This window comes from Phyllostomus discolor, chromosome 13 (assembly GCF_004126475.2).
Source record: "Phyllostomus discolor isolate MPI-MPIP mPhyDis1 chromosome 13, mPhyDis1.pri.v3, whole genome shotgun sequence".
Taxonomy (NCBI): Eukaryota; Metazoa; Chordata; class Mammalia; order Chiroptera; family Phyllostomidae; genus Phyllostomus; species Phyllostomus discolor.
In genome coordinates, this window is record NC_040915.2 from 21,975,976 (window position 1) to 21,991,188 (window position 15,213).

The 15,213-nt window shown below is 43.8% G+C and overlaps 1 protein-coding gene and 1 long non-coding RNA gene across 4 annotated transcripts in view; one reads left to right on the forward strand and one right to left on the reverse strand.

The window, feature by feature from the left end:
* Nucleotides 1-1,580: 1,580 nt before the first annotated feature.
* Nucleotides 1,581-3,209, reverse strand: LOC118497885. The gene is made up of 2 exons (XR_004900397.1): nucleotides 2,690-3,209; nucleotides 1,581-2,307 (listed from the first exon to the last, which is right to left on the reverse strand). It is a non-coding gene; the product is annotated as an uncharacterized LOC118497885 (long non-coding RNA).
* Nucleotides 3,210-3,392: 183 nt separating this feature from the next.
* The window catches only part of G3BP1 (G3BP stress granule assembly factor 1), a 36,084-nt gene continuing 24,263 nt past the window's right edge, over nucleotides 3,393-15,213 (forward strand). Inside the window, exon 1 of one of the 3 annotated variants that reach the window (XM_028527351.2) lies at nucleotides 3,393-3,666. Coding sequence is in view for 1 of the 3 variants with exons in the window: in XM_036013965.1 (XP_035869858.1) it covers nucleotides 4,336-4,356 (21 nt within the window). In the remaining 2 variants the exon portion in view is untranslated. Of the gene's footprint in view, nucleotides 3,667-3,921; nucleotides 4,026-4,332; nucleotides 4,357-15,213 lie in introns of those variants that run through there. The other 2 variants (XM_028527350.2, XM_036013965.1) reach the window with 2 other exon arrangements.

A 15,213-nucleotide genomic window follows, 5' to 3' on the forward strand; every position in this document is an offset into this window, starting at 1 on the left:
GTCCCATATAGCTGGTGGCTGCGTTGTTGCCTGTCTCTATTATAAGCAGTGCTACAATGAATATTATTATAGTAGGTCTTTGTTCACAGGTGAGAGTTTAAGTTATATACAGGCACATGCCTGTATTTTTAATCACCCTTCATGAATGACTAGCTATGTTTGGGAAACGGATCCAGGTAATATCCTTAGGATCATAATCTTTTCTGCCAACCTTCCACTCCCCCCCCACTAAATTGTATTATCTGGGGTCGTGCCCATGTCTTCCCACTCTGACTCCCTGAATCTGAGGGGTATGGCAGGAAGAGGAGGGTGAGGTACTGCACTGGAGGAACTGCCGGTTTTGCTTAGTAGTGGAAAGCCCAGTAGGCAGCTGGGCAGGACCCACCCCTCCCCCCCCCCCCCCCCCCGATGACTGAGACAAGCAGACCAGGGTTTCTCCAGCAACTTTTTGGCCCAGTAATTGTTAGTCATGGGGGGCTCTCCTATGCATCCCTTACCTTTACCCAGTTGTGAGAAGGTCATACGTCTCTTAGGGGCAAAATTTCCCCTGCCTCCCCCATTGTAAGAGGCATTGCTCCAGACAATTTACTGTTGGTAGATTATTCATTGAACATATCACTCAGTATCCAGCATCGGGTTCTGAGGGAGTATGACGTGAGTAGGGGAACCAGTACAGAACATGTCAGCTTGCTCTCTCCTGTGGAAGACAGTGACAGCCGTGTGAGGTCGTGTCCACATTTTCCCTCTGGTGATCTGTTCCTTCCTTCCTCCCTTCACACCATACACAAACGTAGTCTTATTGTAAAACTTCCAAATAATACATTATCCTCATCACTTCCAACCTGGGGGGGGGGGGAAGAACTATTGTTTTATTTTAGTTTTTAAAGATTTTATTTATTTGAGCCCTGGCTGGCGTAGCTCAGTGGATTGAGTGCAGGCTGTGAACCAAAGTGTCGCAGGTTTGATTCCCAGTCAGGCCACATGCCTGGGTTGCAGGCCACGGCCCCCAGCAACCACACATTGATGTTTCTTTCCCTCTCTCTCTTAGAGGGAAGGGAGGGAGAGAGGGAGAGAAACATCAATCAGCTGCCTCTTGCACATGCCCAGTATGGGGACTTGAATCCACAACTCAGGCATGCACTCTGACTGGGAATTGAACCTGCAACCTTTTGGCTCGCAGGCTGGTGCTCTACCCACTGAAGCACACCAGTCAGGGCTGTTTTAAATTTGGAACTCTTCCTATGATCTTAGATACCTATTTTAACAAACAGAAATCAGGAGGTATGTTTTGCTTGTTTTGTTTTTAACATGAGACTTCACTATGTTTTGTTGAACTTGATTTTTTTTCAATTAAAAGTCCAATGAACAATTGGAGACCTGTCTGTATCTGTATAACTCTATCTCATTTTTTATAAAGTGCTGCATAGTATTCTATATTATGTGCATAGCAATAGTTAATTATTAATAGTTCACAAACTCAGCAATTACTTTTTCAGTTTAAATAGTCTAACAAGCTGACAATACTGTAATATCCATATGCCTCTTTGTAAAAAAAAAAAGTGGCTCTCAACCAAGATGTGGGATATATACAATTTAATAAGACTGCCAATAGCCTTACAAAAAGAGCTGTAACCACTTAAAATTCCCTCAAAATGAAATTAAGAGTAGCCTTGACCCCTATCAAAGGCTTCTTGGATTAAATTACCAATTTGTGGGTTTAAAGTTTTGCCAATTTGCTCTCATTAGCGGTTCAATTTGGAGAGTCACCTTGTAAATGCAAATAGAAATCTTCCAGGAGCTCTCCACTGCTCGCAGAAGTTCCCGTTTCCTTAGCATGGCTAGCACGATCCTGCACCGGTGGTTCCTTACTCCAGAAAAACTTCGGCAGCTTCTCTCCTCTGGGCTCAGTTCCCTCTGGTGTCTTCATAGCCACAAACACCTGTTCCCGGGTGTGGGGAGCTTCTGGCCAAGGGCGGCGCTCTGGTCTGCTGAATGAGTGACGGCGAGCAGGGACAGCGTCTAGATCATCCCTGATTCCAGCCCTTGGAAATCACAACAAATGATGAGAGAGCAAGGCCGCTGGCGGACAGAGGCATGGGCGGGTGGGGGAGGAGGAGTGAGCAGAGGGGCTCTCTCACTTCGCTCCTGGGGCCAGGCCTGGGCTGGGAGGCGAACGGGGACGATCCCGAATGCCACCCAGCGGCTGCCCACGACCCTTTCTTTCGCAAAAGAGACGCCCCACGTGCTTCATTTCTAAATTTCTCTGCAAAAAAACTTAAAGGGAGCCTCTCTGGAAAGGTCACAAGCCTGGAATGAGAAGGGACCACAGGTGTGTCTTTGTATTTCCTTAGAAAATGCTTTTGGTCACCAACAGAGGGCCCAGCAATACACTTAGAGATGTGGGCTGGACCAGATCTCTGTCGCTGGAGGGCCACTTTGCCGTTGAACTGTATCAGGAAATCTTCGGGATGTCCCTATAGGAATCGGACAAGTTACCTTTTAAAGATGGAATGACCCGGAGAAATAAACCCCCACACCCACAGCGGTTAGAAAACTGAATGACAATGGTGGTGACGCACAGGATGTTCGAGGCCCAAGCAGATCAGAGAATTTAAAAACTACGGCCCCTCGGCAACAGCAAAAAAGGAAGGACCTCAGAGAACACCCATGAGCCGACCTTCGGGCTGACCTGCAGCAGCACTTGCCAAAAACAGCAGGGCAATTTGTGTTCTTCCACCCAACCGCAGCCTTCACGTGTGACTTTTTACAAGATCTTAGGTATACGGTGGGAGTTATCTTTTCCTTTGGCTTCCCTTAATAGCTGTCCAACGATAGTGCTGATTAATGGTGAGAGCCAGCAAGTGCCCTTAGGCATGGAAATAAGTTGTTATAAAAGAAACAAACAACAGGAAACTTTACCACTTGGTTACTGCGGTGTCAATCTGCGGAAAAGGAGGGAGAGAGGCCTCAGGAGTCGGAGCCAACAAGTGAGGAAAAGAAAGGAGAAAGGGCACAACCCTAGACTGGAGAGCCACAGAACCGCCCCACAAGCACTGGGGCCCAGGAGCTCCGTCTCCTTGGTGCAGCCCTACCCCCGCGTCAATCAGCTCCTTCCGCGTTGCGATTGGCCGAGGGCTTCCTTGGCCTCTTTGGCTCCCACCTCCTAGTTGTTTGGGGTTTACTTCCCCAAAGTACACGGGCCCCACCTTGTGGAGCAACCGCTCCTGCGTTAGAAAACGGATCTCCGCCCAGGGGAAGCCGTTTTAACGAATGGGAGCGGCTCTACACATTTATTGGCTTATATTGATTTCAGTCAAAAAACTTCCCACCCACCTTCCCACTATAATTTTAAGTAATTGGCCTCTCTCTGTGTCAATCCGTTACTAGGGAAACGAGATCTTCATAGTCTCATAGGCATGAGTCGAAGCCAATCAAGAGTCACGCCTTCGTCCTGAGTCAATACCCAATTGCTGCTCGAGGGGCCCAGAGGACACCGTTGGGATTGGTCTTCAGCCTGCCCGACCTGGTCGCAACAAGTTAGGCTGAGTCGCAGTTATATAGACCGGCGACGGAGCACGCGTGTGTGCGGGCGCAGTTGCGTGAGGGTGTTTTTCCTTCCTCCGAGCTGTGGAGCAAAGCTTGTTCCTTTCCCGCTCAGCCGCGCAGGTACGGCGGGGTGTGGGCGCCCTGGGGTCGAGTACCAGCTGCAGCGGTTGTGAGAGGGAGAAGATGGAGCTAACGCTCGTGCTAGGCGTGCCCCCCCTTTAACGGCCGCAGACGGGTGCGCGGGCGCAGGGGCGCGCGGAGGCTCTCCGTCCCGCGCCACTCCCCCCCTCCCCCCGCCAGCGCGCGTGGCCGTGTCCGCCGCGTGCACGTGCCGCGCCCAACTGCCACGCGGGGCGAGAGAGAGCCGCGGCCGCCGCCCGGGCTCCAGAGCGAGCTCGGGGGCCTGGGGCCCTGCGCGGGCCGGCCAGCATTTCCCGCCTGCCTCCCCACGCGCCCGCAGTCTTTCCTCCACTGGCAAGGTGGTTCAGCTTGGTCTGGGCCATGGGAGGCTTTTATTTAAGGGTGGGAGCGACACGAAAGTGCAATGAGGATTTTTTGACCCGGGAAGCAGAAGTGCTGGTCTTTGGTTTTACAGGGAGTCCAGGGGGAGCACCGAGTGCATGGGTAGTAAGTGCTAATAACTAACACTTTTTCTAAGCCCTCATTGTGTGCCCGGCACTGTATTGAACAACTTGTGCGCCTCGCATTTCCTCCCACAAGGACTGATGAGGTAGGTTCGATGGTTTTCTTCATTTTACAGCAGACTCGGAGGCCCAGAGATGGAGTGACATGGTTAAAGGAATGCAGACGGTAAGGGGCAGGTATTTGAATCCAGGTCGCCTGACTCCTAGGTACCGGGACCATTTTTTTCTTTGTTCCAGCGCTCTGTGTGGCCCCGGGGCAGTAGTAGTCCCTGGGGACAGCATCAGCCTCGAAGTCCAACTGCTGCAGCCTTGCAGCGGCATTTGTACTTGAGCCAGTTCTGGGCTTCCAGGGAGACCAGGGTTGGACTCGGGCTTAAAGACAAAGGAAAAGAAAGCATTTGTGCTTTCTTTCTGCATGTATCCGCACAGCAAGCTGATGGATGTGCTGCCCTAAAAGCTTTTTGGAAAAGTATAGAATAAAATGAAGTAAGTGCTAGTGAACATGGACAGCGTTCCCTGTCAGATTTGAAACTCAAAGCATGGTGATGGGAAATTCCCGCCAGCAGGAAGTTAGGCTCTGATACTCAGCCCTGGATCATTTCTCTCTCTTTTTTTAAAAAATTGGAGCAGATTTTTGAGAAAGACCTTCGAGAACATCGTTTAACTTCCTCGTTCTGTGGTGGAAGAAAATGAGGTTCAGAGCCATGACTTCCAGATCTCGCCAGCATGTGTAGGTTAAAATTTGCAATTGGAATGGAAAGAAAGGATGGTGCTCAGTTACAGTGTGCATTTCACCTCTGTGGAGCCTATGCTAGGTGAACTACGGGCGAGTGAGGTGTGTTGGAAAGCTTACCCTTGCCCAGGTAGTTGGTCTTCTGTGGATGACAGGCTGTCTGCATTTTAGTTCATTATTTAGCATTTACTGTGAGGCTCCTGTGTAAACGTAGAAGACACTTTCAAAGATTTGAGTTTATATTTTTCTAGGAGAGTTATATTCCAGTTTTTTGAAAGCTGTTATACTCACTGGCTTAATGAAATGTTGCATGTGTCCGTGTGTTGCTGGGCCAAGTCATACTTACATTGGAGGTGTCTCTGAGATAAAACTACCATAAAAGTTTTGAGACTAATCCTTACGAATTAATTTTGATTGGAATGGCTTTCAGCCTTTTTTTAAAAAATTATTTTGTACAGGCACTTTTGGGGATTGGTCTTGACTTTTGCAGTCAGAACACACGATTTAATCCTCAATCCTTGTAAGTAAATTTAAAAACTACTAGGAAGCTTAATATTTGTGTTTCCATTTACCCAAAAGTTTCAGTGTTTCTGAACAGCAAGTAGCAAAAGATACATGAATGAAATTTTGTATTGACAAGTTGTACCTATGTCAGTGTTACCATAAATAACAGATTGCTTTAGAAGATAACATTGTTTTCCTTGGAACTTGCCTTTCTGTAGCAGTTCCACTTGCCTTTACCGGTTAACTATTGAATTAGCATTTTAAGTTAATCAAATGTAAACATACTCTAATGACCTACACTAAACTGGTAAATTTGAGTCTAATTTTATCATTGCTTGAGGTAACATATATCAATGAAATCATCTTAATTCATTAATGGAGGGAAAATTTTGTTACTTTTCCCTTCAAATACTTCTTTAAAAAGAACAGTTCTTGGCTTCAGGCAAGTGGTTATCAGTTGGGCAGGAAGATGGAAACTGCCATTTCACCAGTTGGTAGCCTAGCTGTTCTGTCCTGGGTTCATTTATCAGGAACAAATGAATTAAAGAAAAATTATGCTAATGCAAGACTTGGGTGCTGCCCTGATCCTCAGCCAAGTCAAAGGTTACTTTTGTTGTTAAATCCTTTCAATCTAAGCTTTTATACCTCTTAACTGGTAGAAAAGTAGGCAGTTCTTTGTTCTGTATTTAATTCACTTTGCTGTTCTCAGCTGACAGTCCGCTAAGGAAAACAATCGGGAGATTTGGTAATGTTTGTTGGTGACCTACTTTGCAGCGGTTTTTGTAATTTATATTATTTTACTTTATTATTTTTTTTTACTTTAACTTATTTTAGTACTTTGCATGGAAAATAAAGGGCAGAGGTTCGTTTTAAATTTTTATAGGTTTGTGAATTGTGTATGGTGCGGGGGGGGGGGGGCAATGTTTAAATAAAAGATGAAATTTAATATTAAGCTTAATTTGTTACCTAAACCAAGTTTCTTTTTGCCAGTTTAATAAAATTACCCACTTGACCTTTCAACAAATAATTAAAAAAATAGTATTTCAGAATTTACATATGCATACTATGTTCATTTAATTGTGCTTTAAGACTGCTTTGGACAAAACTTAATTGACCTTAACGAAGGGAGGTAATTCTCAGAGTAGGTGGGTTAAAAAAAAACTACCCCTTCCATTCCACTCCCCCCACCCCCCCAGGCACTTAACATCCAGTGGGCAAAAACCTTTAGTGCAATACTGCCGGTCCAGCCTTGGAGTTAAATTTAGACTCAGCAACTGTAATCTCACTTGTAGTTGGTGATCACACTGTGGCAGTTAACTAGGTTTATGGTTTTAAATCTCAAAAATAAACTTTCTGTTTAAATAGATATTTTTTTTGTCTTGTTTTACATATTCTTGGACACCTTGATTGGGAAAGCTAAATTACGAGCCGGGTGATGATGGTGAAGAGCTGCTAATAATTGATAACATGGAGAGTGGGTTTTATAAACAGAAAGTAACTGTGAAATAGTTTCACTGGCTGTGGCCCTGGTAAATAGGGTCTTTATGTGATAGATAGACTTGCCCTTCGGTGCTCTGGCCCCTCTTATTACTTAGCTGTGTGTGATATTTCAGGTATTTAATGAAGAGTAAATATTAGACGATTCAGAGAAAGAAAGCTGGCTCCCTGGATGGGACACATTTTGTAGGGATGTCATCCTTGGTGGTTGTTAACTTAAGTGGTCATGTAACAGCATTATTTTATATTCGTATGGCCCTTTACATCTGTTAAAAGTGCTTTCACGTGTTTTAGGTGTTCTCAAGTTTTTACTTAAAAGAGAACTGATAATCTGATATCCAAATAGTTGTCTGAACTAGTTTATAAAGCCTGTTGTGTGCCTAGTAGGGAACTAGTTAGATATATGCCAGCTATTCAAAAACACTGAAGAATTCTGGATCTGGAAGGCGTGAATGTGACACCCCCCTAGTCCCAGGCCGTGCCTCAAGCACACCCCGTTTTCATGCACCGTGAGGTGTCAGGGCTGCCTGGAGTGTGGCCTCACCTGTGCACCGTGAGGTCTGAGGGACAGGAAATTACGTTTTTCAGAATTTCATAGTGGTTTTTTTTTTTTGTCCTGATGAGAAAGAACAGATTGTTGCTTAATTATAAACCCAGCTGACTTTTTAAAATCGACTGGAGAGAGAGAGATTGATTTTTGTCGTGCTACTTATTCACGCATTGTTGATTGATTCTTGTCTGTGCCCTGGCTGGGGAAGGAAGCCGCAACCTTGGCGTGTTGCAATGATACTCTAACCAACTGAGCTACCCAGCCTGGGCTAATTTTTCATTTTGGAGTGGGAAAGGGATGCTGAAAACCAAGAAAAGACTTGCGAATTGTTGTTTTCTAACTTCTGTCTTGGAAGTTGCTATCTTTTAGAAAAACTTGTTTTTGAGATAAATTTTAGATTTATAAAGGAGTTGAAATGCAGAGACATCCTGTACAGCCTTCACCCCACTTCCCTAATGTTGACATCTCCCCTGACTATTGTGCATTTATTGAAACTAACACATCGACCTTGATGGAATAGTATTAAGTGATTGGTCTGAATTGGGTTTTCTTACCTAGTCCACTACTGTCCTCTCTCCCAGGTCCAGTGCAGGGTGCCACACCGCACTCAGTCCTCGTGTGTCCCTAGTTTCCCTCCTCTGGCCTGGGACAGTTCCTGTCTTTCCTTTGTCTTTGTGGCCCTAACTCTTCAGATCTCACTTTGAGTGTGTCCGGTGTTGTGAGTAGGCTGCGCTTATGGATTTGGGGGAAGAATACCACAGGGTGACTTACCCTTATTACAGCAGGGGGTACATAATATCGTTGCTGGTTGAATTTACCCTTGATCACTTCATGAAGGTGGTGTCCACCAGGTTAGAAGTTTCCCCTTCACGTATTCTTTTCATTAGAAGCTAGTCACTAAGGAGAGGAGAATCTGTAAATTTGTGGACATGCATTGAAGCTGCCACTGTATTTCCTAGACACCTTGAAGCTGTGCAAATGTTCTGTTTCTCTAAAGTTTTCCCCCTTAATTTTAACATTTATTAGTGTGTCTTTCCTGCAGCTAGAGCATTGTTCAAATGGTGATTCTTTATTTCCCTCCTTTCTGCATTTGCAATGAGGAAGAGTTGTTTCTGCTCCCCCGTTTATTTACTTTTTACTAAGACTTTATTTTCTTACTCATTGATTATTTTTTCATGTATCTTATTCTTTGGATTATAATCCAGTGTTACCCTGAATTTATTTTTGCTCTTTTACTTACTTTATTGGTCAAGTTGTTCCAGTTTTGGCTCTTGTGTCCCTCTCTGTTTTTTAAAAGATTTTATTTATTTTTAGAGAGAAGGACAAGGAGGGAGAAATAGAGAGAGAGAAACATTGATCAGTTGCCCATCATAGGTGCCTCTACCAGGGACTGAACCTGCAACCCAGGCGCACACCCCGACTGGGAATCAGACCGGTGGCCAGAACGACACCCAACCAACTTGACTGCCACCCATCTCGAGCCACACCGGTCAGGTCTCTTATGCCTTTTTGATGATCGTGTTCTTCTATGCCCCCCCCCTTTTTTTTTTAATTTTCTTTTTTTACCAGGTGCTTCAGGCTCATCCTATATTTTTCTGTCCTGTCCTAGAATCAACCGTTGCTCCAAGGAGCTGTCAGGAAGAACTTTGAAGGGAGGTGGCAGGTGGGGAATGTGAAGAGCTAGAAGACAGATTGGGCAGCAGGCCCAGTGGCGGCGATCCTGCTCCTTCTCTGAGCACAGTCCTGGGCTTCGGCGTGAGCGTTTCTTAGGTTCTGGGAAGGCATCTGTTTCCCCGGTAGCACAACAAATTTCCAGCGTTTCAATACGTAGCAGGGTCTTGCAACAAAACTTTTGTACGGCAATTCATATTCATGTTAGTACACACAAACCCTTGTTTATTTTTCCTTAGAGTTTTTGACGAGTAATTAAAACAGTAAGAAGGTACCACTTAAATACCATGTACTCAGAATTCACATTTAACATTTTGTATCACCCTTTTGTATTTGACTTCTTTTTTAAAGATTTTATTTATTTATTTTAGAGAGGGGAAGGGAGGGTGAAGAGAAGGAGAGAAAAGCATAAATGTGTGGTTGCTTCTCTTGCGCCCCCTCCTGGGGACCTGTCCTGTGAACCAGGCATATGCCCTGACTGGGAATCGAACCGGGACCCATTGGTTTGCAGGCTGGCACTCAGTCCACTGAGGCACACCAGCCAGGGCTGACTTCTTTTTTCCCTGTGCAGGTTGCCATCCCATCTCTTCCCGAGACGACCTTTCATCTTTCCAGGCTATTTTATTGGTGGGTTAAACAAAACAAAACAACTGTATTGTGATTAATTGACATACAATAAACTCCACATGTCAGATGCACACGCAGTCATTTTCAGCATCAGTTACACCCATGAAACCATCACCACAATCAAGAACGTATCCGCTGCCCCTCACAGTGTGCTCAGGCCCCTTTGCAATTCTCTCCTCTGCCCACTCTCCCACCTCTCCTGCCCTCAGAAATACATTAGCTGCTCTCTGTCACTGAAGATCAGATGCATTCTGTAGAGTTGTTACGTAAATTGAATCATACGGTGTGTGTTTTATTTTAACTGCTGAGTAGTTCTGTTCTGTAAGCATACCACACTTTGTTTATCCTTCCACCTGTTGATGGACATTTGGTTTGTTTCCAGCTTTTGGCTGTTAGGGATAAAGCTTCTAAAATGACTGACATTCCCAAGGTGGTCGTACCATTTTTTGTTCCCACCAGCAGTGCTTGAGGACTCCGTTTCCTGGCCAGCACTGTATGGGCAGCCTTTTACATTTTAGTCATTCTGTCAGGCGTGTGGTGGCAGGTAACTCACTGTGGCTTTAAGTTGCATTTCTGTAATTACTGATGGTGCTTAGCATTTTTCATGTGCTTATTTGTTTTTACGGGTTGTGGCTCAATTCTGAGAGCTCTTTATTCTATCAGATACATGCTTCGTAAATATTTGCTCCCAGTCTGGCTTGCCTTTTCATCCTCAAGTGTCTTGCAGAGCAGAAATTTTTAATATTGTCAGAGTTCATGTTTTCTCTTCTTAGAGACTGTGTTTTGGTGTATCTACAATATTTGCTTAACCCAAGGTTGTACGGATTTTCACTAGAAGTTCTACAGTTTTGGGTTTTATCAAAAACCATTTCAAGTTGAATTTTAATATGATGTGAGGCACAAACGAGGTTCGTTTTCTGAAGGTGGATATGCCGTTGTTTCAGCGCCATCTGTGGGAGAGGGCCCGTGTTCTACTGAGTTGTCTGCACTTCTGGGTGTACTTCTTAACTGTGTTCTAGTCCACGGAGCTGTCTGCTTTTCATCCGGATTATTTAAGAACTAAGTTTATATATGTGCCTGTGAACAGTGTCTGGTATTGTTTTACATGTGCTAAAAAAATGACTTTTAAACACTTCGGGCTGTCATATAGTGCATGCTTGGCTATCGACTTCACAGTCAACATTGTTTTTGAGATCTCTTCCATGCTGACTTTATGACTGATGTGAACAGGGTGACTTTATGTTCTGGCTTCCCAAGGCCGGTCCTCATTCACTCCACGTAACTGGGCGTGATTATTAACAGCACCACATGGTTGTCTTAGGTTAGGAAAGTTCCACAGTGTGGATAAGCCACAACTTAATCCACTTCTAGTTATTCCCTGGCATGGGTTTTAGAGCTGGAGTGGCAGTTAACGTCTCTTTATGTTTTGTGTAAACAGACGAGTTTCTCTTGTGTGTATATACACACCTAGAAGAGAATTGCTGGATTCATCAGAATGTTTCTGATTTTATCAAGATAGCTGCAAAGTAGTTCTCAACCGTGGTGGTGCCAGTTGTACCGTTTCTGCAGGTTCTCTCTTCCTGACTTCCTTTTGCCAGGGTTTGGTATTTTAATACTTTGGGAGAAATCTCCTGTGACAAGTGATAGATTTAATTTGCATTTCACTGGTTACTTAATCTTTTGTTTGTTGCCCATTTACTTTTCTAAGAATTCCCTGTTCCATTTCCTTGGCCTATTTTTCTATTGGGTTCTTCTTTTTTTTTTTTTTAAGTGATTTGTATAGGAGTTCTATACACATTCTGCATACTAATCTTTTATTGTATGATGCTGTATTTTTTCTTAACTTAAACCTGGCATTTACATACCATGAGCTACTGAAGCCTTTTGCCATTTTGATTTTGTTCGAGTAAGCTCTAGAATTAAAAGTAATTTGGGCGGATTATGTGTGGTCCGTCTTCACTGTGCTTCCTAGCCCTTGGGACGTGAATGTTCACAGCTCCTCAGAGGAAGCACCTTTAACATTCCTCTGTAAACTTGTGCAACATTATTGATGGGGAAGTTCTTTGAAGTTGCCTTGTAGTCCTGTAGTTTGGTAGTAAGTGGATATTTGGAAAGCTAAGGCAGTATTTCACACCAGGGTCGGTCCAGCAAAAATGAGTCAGTGGTTATGTTAATCTATGAGGTGTCTTCGGCATTTCCATGTGCTTACGCTTTTCTAGAATAGCACTTACTGATGATACTGTTCTTCAAATTAGGTAAGAAAAGTATAAAAATTGCAGTCTTAAGTCTGTATAGGTAACTGATAACCAATTCTGTTGCCTCGGACTTTGTTTTGCATTATAAACTACCTTAATCAAGCTTTCCTTGTTGGATTTGGAGGATCCTAAAGCCAACACAGAGTGATACTGTTGGAAAAATTATAGTATCATAAGCCAAAAGCAAATTCCATCCTAAAATTGGAAAACTTGATCAGAAAGTATTTTGATAAAGTCCTTTAAAAAAATCAAAGTACACAGATACCTTGTTGTAAGACAGATGTAAAGGTGAAGAAAAATTTAAATTGTTTCTAGGCGAATGCTCAGCTCCTAGACCTTTGCCCTGAAAGCTGGAGAAAGTGACCGGATAGAAAACTTCCCGCATCATGAGAAGTTGAGACTGGGCCCTGACCAGAAGGTCATGTTTACTACCTTGCCCTCCCTGCGGGTTTCTCTGGCTCTCAGGCCGGCGCTCCGCGCACCGAGCCACACACACCAGCCAGGGCTCCCTGAGGGTTTCTCGATGGTCGGCATTTCCTCCAGGTCTGGAGGTCAGGAACTGTTGTTCCCCTTCCCTGGTGTGGTGCCTTTTCAGTGTTTCTAGAAAAAATTGTTAAGGGAAAGTAAAATTGTTGAAATATATATACATATTTTCCTGTCCTCTTTCATAGAGTACAGTTTTGGGATTTGATGACATTCACAAGCACTGGGAATATTATAAACTTGGATGTAAAGTGAGTGGTTCTCCTCTTCCCTTTATTCTCTTCATCTCTGATCTTTCTAGACTAAAGATTTTAGTTTATATCATTCTTTGGAATATTATTTTTAAAAACTTGATTGAATTTGTTGGGGTGACATTGGTTGGTTAGTACATAGGCTTTAAGAGTACAGTTCTGTAATACATCATCTGTACATGTACTCGGTGTTCACCACCCAGTCAAGTCCGCTGCCATCACCCCTTGTTCCCCTCGTCTCCCTTCCCCTCCCTCGCCCCACGGTCTCTCTGGCTGTCACCACACTGTGGTCTGTGTTGAGTTTTTTGTTGTTTTTGCTTAATCCTTTCACCTTTTCCACCCAGTCCCCCAGGAATTTTACTTTTGAGTGAGTTTTAATATAAACCCTAAAAGGTTTATCCTGTTGCTCTAAGAGTGGTTGGTATAAGAAGGGAGTGATCTCCAAATTGGAATTATTTGGAATGTTTGTTTGACAAACTTTGTCTTGGGAGAGTGGCTTTAATGAGTTCTTCACATCAGCATGGGAATTGAAACGGCAAGACTATAGTTTCCTGCTCCTGAGTTTTGTGTTTGCGTGCTTCATAGTCTGACCACCAGTGTGTGCATCGGCATGTGCTGTTACATCGGAAACAGCCAGACTCCACAGGTGTGTGAATTTGTAAAACCTCTTTTAGATGGACCGTGTTCCAGAAGTGTTAGTAAATGAGGGAGATGTGTTGGAACTTTTTAACGTGGGTTTCCATGGATGTTCATAGATGCATCATTGTCTCAGTGCATCAGTAGCTGGTGGCAAGACACTAGCATTGCTGAGATGACACCTTCTGCATTTGCTTACTTTCATTATTTTAGACTTGATAGGGGTGAGAGTTCTGACCAACAAGAGGTGAGGTTAAAGATTTATTCTTAGGAGGTGTGACATTAGTTCACGTATTCCTTGTGGCTTGTTTTTTAGGTCTGGGCCAGAATGAAGATGAAAGTTTCAGAGAGATGATTTACCAAATAAGGTTTTTCTAATTAGGATGGAGTCTGCCCGTTTAGACCCAGGTCTGTTGGGCTCAAATTGCCAATACTTTCTTTTTTTACTGAGAGTGGTTATTAAATAGGTGAACACATTCACCAAACTTGCAGTGTGTGGTCTCAGATCACCCAGGAACGTCCCTCTATGTTTTGTAGCGACTGATGCTGTCGGGTAGTTTGGGTAGCTTGGTGATTGTGATTATGTCAGTACATTTTATGGTGTCTTCAGACTTTATAAAAAGCGTGGAAGCATGTTTTATTTAGGATTTTTGAGGCAGAATTTACAGACAAGATTATAGACAGTTTCTCACTTGTGCACAGGCAGCTGCCCCCAGTACCTGCGTGTTTCCCGTGATGACTGGCCCCGGTGGTCCGGTCAGTGGGCGCATCTCACTCCGCACCGTACCCTGCCCTGCAGCTTCCTTCCTCTGTCCATTGGCCGGTCCTGCCTGCTGTCCGGCCCGAACTCTGCAGGCCTGGGCCGTTCAGCTGACACGCGGACGGTCAGAAGTTCATTTGGCTTGTATGAAATTTTAACCTCCTGAGACAAAACTAATTTCCTCTCGTATGTCAGGTACTGTTAGTATCAGGACTAGGAAGTTCCTGTACGAAATGACTCAACTCTCAAGAAATACAACGTTTAGGACGAAACTTTCATTCTTCTTAACTAATGTAGAATTCGTGAAGCCTTTGGCTTTTTAAATTTTGGAATCAGCCTCTTTTTGTTTGTTTTTTTAAACAGGGAAGCAGTATAGTTCCTTTTTGCTAACTGCCATATATATTCAGCCACATAGAGTATTATTTTTCTGTTTTTCCCAGTTTCATCGCAATATAGTTGACAAGAATGTTATTTTTAGAAACCGCAATCATTTCCCTTGCACGAGTTGGTCAGTGTTTAGTACAGAAGAGCTGGAAGGGGGACTTCACGGGCCCGAGCTTCCGTTGTAGTGGGAGCGCCCGGTGCTGGCAGTGGGGACAGATGCCTCTGGGGCTGCACAGGCACTGGAGCAGCCCCGGTGACTGGCGGTAAAACTGGTAACTTTGTTTCAACGAAGCTGTATTGCATGTTCCTGAACTTGAAAATTTCAACCCCAAATAAAGTACCATCTGTTTGGGAAATTCAGAAATGATCACAAAAAACCTAGTTTCCAAACTATTTGTTCAATTGTGTTAAACTAATAAAGAAAATTAATGGTTGGAAACTTGGTGAATGATACGGATTTCTCTGACAAGCTTCACAATTATAGCAATTAAGGAAAATATACAGATGAGATGGTAAATTTAGCATATAAATGTTTAACTTTACTTACTTGGCTTTATGGCAGTGACCCCGAGATAAAATAGTGATGATAATGGTGTAATCAAACCAAGAAGGAGCTTTTATAATTCTTTTCATTTGACTTATCTGGGCAATCTCAAAGAAAGGGAAAAGAGG